Below are 5,000 nucleotides of genomic sequence, written 5' to 3' on the forward strand. Positions count from 1 at the left end.
TACCTACATACGTACCTATCCACCAGCCAAACAACCTACCTGCCTACCTGCCTAGCTTTCCTCATTAACCTAACATACAGTTCCTCACCCTACCGTTGCTCTGCCCCTTCGCTCATTAAGTCAATTCACACCGTCTGCTCATCTCCTCCTACAGGGTTCACTCGTTACCTTATGAGTGAGGAGTGTGATCTGTTTGACCCCGCCCACCGCACTGTGTGTCAAGATATGGGTCAGCCTCTCGTCCACTACTTCGTCTCCACCAGCCACAACACCTACCTGCTGGAGGACCAACTCAAGGGCCCCTCCAGTGTCGACGGCTACATCAGGGTCCTCGCGTGTGGCTGTCGCTGTGTTAAAGGTATGTGTTGCTGGTTTAGGTGTGTGTGTGTGTGTGTGTGTGTGTGTGTGTGTGTGTGTGTGTTTTAGGTGTATGTATGTGTTTAGGTATGTGAGTGTGTGTGTTTAGGTGGGTGTAAGGGTTGAATTGGTTAGTGAGGGTGCTTGTGTATGTGGAGGGCGGGGAGGGAGTGTGTATGTGTGCGTATGTGTGTGTGTGTGTGTGTGTGTGTGTGTGTGTGTGTGTGTGTGTGTGTGTGTGTGTGTGTGTGTGTTATCATAACTTAACCTTGCCTAACCTAACCTAACCTAACCTAACCTAACCTGATCTAACCTAACTTAACCTCATATATATATATATATATATATATATATATATATATATATATATATATATATATATATATATATATATATATATATATATATATATATATATATATATATATATATATATATATATATATATATATATATATATGTCTCCCTATATATTCTCTTTCTCTCTCCAGTATGTAACTTTTTCTCTCCCTATAAATCCTCTCCCTGTATCTCTCTCCTTATACACTCTCCCTCTCACTCTCACTCGTAACCCCTTGTCCCCAGATCCTCCTTATGCTCCTCCTCTCATTCCTCTCACTGTCTTTTCACCCCTCTATATCATCTTCAAAGTAATCGCCTCCTACTCCTACTCCTCTCACATTCTCCCCTCTCTTACCCTTCCTCAGGTTTCTTCGCTTTCTCATCCTCTCTCCTCCTCCTCCTTGACGCCGCGCCTCATCCCCATCAGTGTCTCGTGCCTCATAGCCACTCATAGTCTGCCTTACACCCTCATAACCTCCTCATGTCTCGCCTCGTAGTGTTATCAGTCTTCCCCAGTGCTCCTAGCTTGGGGTTTCTCTCTCTCTCTCTCTCTCTCTCTCTCTCTCTCTCTCTCTCTCTCTCTCTCTCTCTCTCTCTCTCTCTCTCTCTCTCTCTCTCTCTCTCTCTCTCTTCTTTCTCCTCATATTTCCTTTCTTCAGTGCCATCATCGTTTTCATCTTCCTCCTCCTCCTCCTCCTCCTCCTCCTCCTCCTCCTCCTCCTCCTCCTCCTCCTCCTCCTCCTCCTCCTCCACCTCCTCCTCCTACTCCTCCTCCTCCTCTTCCTCCTCCTACTCTTCCTTCTTCTTCCTCTTCATCTTTCATCTCTTCAGAGCCATCGTTTTCGTATTCCTCCTCCTCCTCCTCCTCTTCCTCCTCCTCCTCCTCCTCGTCTTCATCCTTCTCTTCCTTCAGAGTTTCGTCTTTCTCCTGTTTCTTCCTTTCTTCATTCCAACTTTTGCCTTGATCATCTCATCTTACTCCTACCCCTCCACCACCACCACCACCACCACCACCACCACCACCACCACCACCACAACCACCTTCTCGTCCTCCTACACGGAAATATTATCGTCAGGTTAAACTTCACAAACAAGCTTCCTCAAAATCTCATGTAGAGTGAAGTTCGTCTGCCTCCCGACTGATTTAGAGATAACCTAACCTAACCTAACCTGACCTAACTTAACCTAACCTAACCTAACCTAACCTAACCTAACTTAACCTAACCTAACCTAACCTAACCTAACTTAACCTAACCTAACTTAACCTAACCTAACCAAACCTGACCTAACCTAATGTAGCTTAATCTAACCTAACAATCTAACCTAATCTAACTCACACAAACAGAGAGAGAGAGAGAGAGAGGGGCAAAAACAAGAATAGGAGGGATATAAATGGAAGAAAAAAGTGGACAAAGCGAAGGAAAGATGAAGGAGAAAGGGAAGGAAAGATAAAACAGGTTAAAAGAGATAAGATGAAAAGGCAGAGAAGCGAAGGGAAGAAAAATAAAAACAAAACAGGAAAGGAGGGCAAGAGGAGAGAGAGAGAGAGAGAGAGAGAGAGAGAGAGAGAGAGAGAGAGAGAGAGAGAGAGAGAGAGAGAGAGAGAGAGAGAGAGAGAGAGAGGAAAACAAAGATAAGAGAGGGAAGGAGAGCGAGAGGGAGGGAGAGACAGCAGAAGAGAAAATAGTAGAAGAGTGAGAGAGAGATATATATGAAGGAAGGAGAAAATGGACGGAGGAAAAGAGAGATAAAGAGGGTCAAGAGATGCAAGGAGGAAGAAGAAAAGTGAAGGAGAGAAGGAGAAAAGATAAAAAACGATAAGAGAGATACAAGGAGGGAAGGAGATAGATAAGAAGGACTGGTCAGAGAGAAAAAGAGAGAGAAAGAAAGGAGGGAGGGGTGTAACTTGACAGAGAGAGAGAGAGAGAGAGAGAGAGAGAGAGAGAGAGAGAGAGAGAGAGAGAGAGAACTGTATATAAGTGAAAGGGAGGGAAGAGAAGGATGTTAGTTAGTGAGGGGCAGGGAAAGAGAGGGAGAGAGGGAGAGAGAGAGAGAGGGAGAGGTGAGAATGAGTAGTGAGAGTTAGGCCTTAGTAGTCATCTCATTAGGCCTTATCAAAAATGCACCAACTTGACGAGGGCTTGCCATTGTGTGTCTTTATTTCTGTTTGTCTGTCTGTCTGTCTGTCTGTCTGTCTGTCTTTCATTTCGTGTGTGTGTGTTTGTATGTGTGTGTGTGTGTATGTGTGTCTAGGTAAGTGAGTGTCTGTGTGAGTAGGAAAATTCTCTCTCTCTCTCTCTCTCTCTCTCTCTCTCTCTCTCTCTCTCTCTCTCTCTCTCTCTCTCTCTCTCTCTCTCTCTCTCTCTTCGGACATTTAATTAAAGGTTTGTTCCGTCTCTTAAAACTGACAGAGAGAGAGAGAGAGAGAGAGAGAGAGAGAGAGAGAGAGAGAGAGAGAGAGAGAGAGAGAGAGAGAGAGAGAGAGAGAGAGAGAGAGGAAAACAGAAAAATAAAACGTAAATATGGGAATGAAAAAAATATGCACGAAGGAATAAAAAGGAAGGAAAAGAAGAAATATAAATAAGAGAAAGGAAAATAAAGAAAGAAGAGCAGAAGAGGAAGATAAAAGTAAAGAAATAATAAAAAAAAGATGAAAGCATAAAAGTGAGAGGAATAGAAGGAAGGAAGGAGAAACTGAAGGAGTAAAAAAATTAATGAAGAAGGAATTGGAGTAAGAAAGTAAGAGAAGGGAGAGACGGAGAGTAAAGGCAGAGAGGAGAGGGAGAGGGAGAGGGGGAGGGGGAGGGAGAGGGGGAGGGGAGCAGTGAATGTGTTGAGAAAAAGGGGGAACGTGGTGGCCGAGAGTTTGCAGATCAATTAAAGTTGAGAGAGAGAGAGAGAGAGAGAGAGAGAGAGAGAGAGAGAGAGAGAGAGAGAGAGAGAGAGAGAGAGAGAGAGAGTACATTCTTTACTCCCTCCAAAACCACACTCACAAAAAAAAACATAACTTAAAATTTAAAACACACACACACACACACACACACACACACACACACACACACACACACACACACACACACATTACGAGCTTGACTCAACTTTGTATAAAACACACACACACACACACACACACACACACACACACACACACACACACACACACACACACACACACACACACACACACACACAGAAAATATTGAAGAAAAAAACACACATAAAAATAAATAAATGAATTGGAATAGACAAAGAACAAAACAGACCACCACCACCACCACCACCACCACCACCACCACCACCACCACCAACCAATCCTATTAAACTGTTACAACCTTCACCTTCTCTCTTATTATGCATTTCTTATTCACCTACTCACTACAGGAACCTTGAGTAGAGGGGAAGTTTATGAGCAGTGGCCTTCGAGGGGAGACTGAGGGGAAGTGAGGGGGAGAGAGAGGTGTGTGTATATGTATGAAGGAGGGGAGGAGGGAGGGAGTTGTTTGAGGGGAGAGTAATGGGGTGAGGGGAATAAGGGGGTTTGTGTTTACTGGGGAGTGAGTGAGGGAGAGAGAGAGAGAGAGAGAGAGAGAGAGAGAGAGAGAGAGAGAGAGAGAGAGAGAGAGAGAGAGAGTTTGTAGGTCAAAAATTTTTCTCTGTCCTTGATTAATGTACTTCCTCTCTCCCTCTCCCTCTCTTTCTCTCCCTCTCTCTCCCTCTCCCTCTCTCCCGTTCCCCTCACCACCAAGACACATAACACGAACACCATCACGCATCTCTCTCTCTCTCTCTCTCTCTCTCTCTCTCTCTCTCTCTCTCTCTCTCTCTCTCTCTCTCTCTCTCTCTCTCTCTCTCTCTCTCATCACCACCACCACCACCACCACCACCACCACCACCACCACCACACTTCTCTCCCTGCACTAACACCACTCTCACAGCGCTCTCACCAGTCCCCTTCCTCACACACTCTTCCTCACCAAACTCTCACAAACTCGACACGTTTCCTAAACTACATTTAAAAACAGCATTTTCACCACAAACAGCCTCTTAAGAATCTCATACTGCTTGTTCGTTCTTTGTGTTTCTTCGTGTATCCAATCTTAACTCCTTCCCTGCCTGCTGATAGGAACATGAAAATAAGGGAAGCTGCAAGAAGTCATCAGTCATACACGTGGCAGTCCCGGTATAAAGCCTACCTACGTATTTTTACTTATTTTCATCCTCATACGTAAATTTGTCATACCTGCAGTTGATGATATATGAAAGCAAGGAAAGCTGCAGGAAGCCGTCGGGCCTACACGTGG

General features: G+C 44.7%; 1 protein-coding gene across 8 annotated transcripts in view; it reads left to right on the forward strand.

Moving 5' to 3' along the window:
• Positions 1 to 5,000, forward strand: part of LOC135108007 (inactive phospholipase C-like protein 2) — a 122,405-nt gene that overhangs the window by 90,558 nt on the left and 26,847 nt on the right. For all 8 annotated transcript variants that reach the window (XR_010272104.1, XM_064018524.1, XM_064018522.1 and 5 more), the window contains exon 9: positions 155 to 358. Coding sequence is in view for 7 of the 8 variants with exons in the window: in XM_064018524.1 (XP_063874594.1) it covers positions 155 to 358 (204 nt within the window). In the remaining variant the exon portion in view is untranslated. The remainder of the gene's footprint in view (positions 1 to 154; positions 359 to 5,000) is intronic.

This window comes from Scylla paramamosain, chromosome 16, assembly GCF_035594125.1.
Source record: "Scylla paramamosain isolate STU-SP2022 chromosome 16, ASM3559412v1, whole genome shotgun sequence".
In the NCBI taxonomy this organism is placed as follows: Eukaryota; Metazoa; Arthropoda; class Malacostraca; order Decapoda; family Portunidae; genus Scylla; species Scylla paramamosain.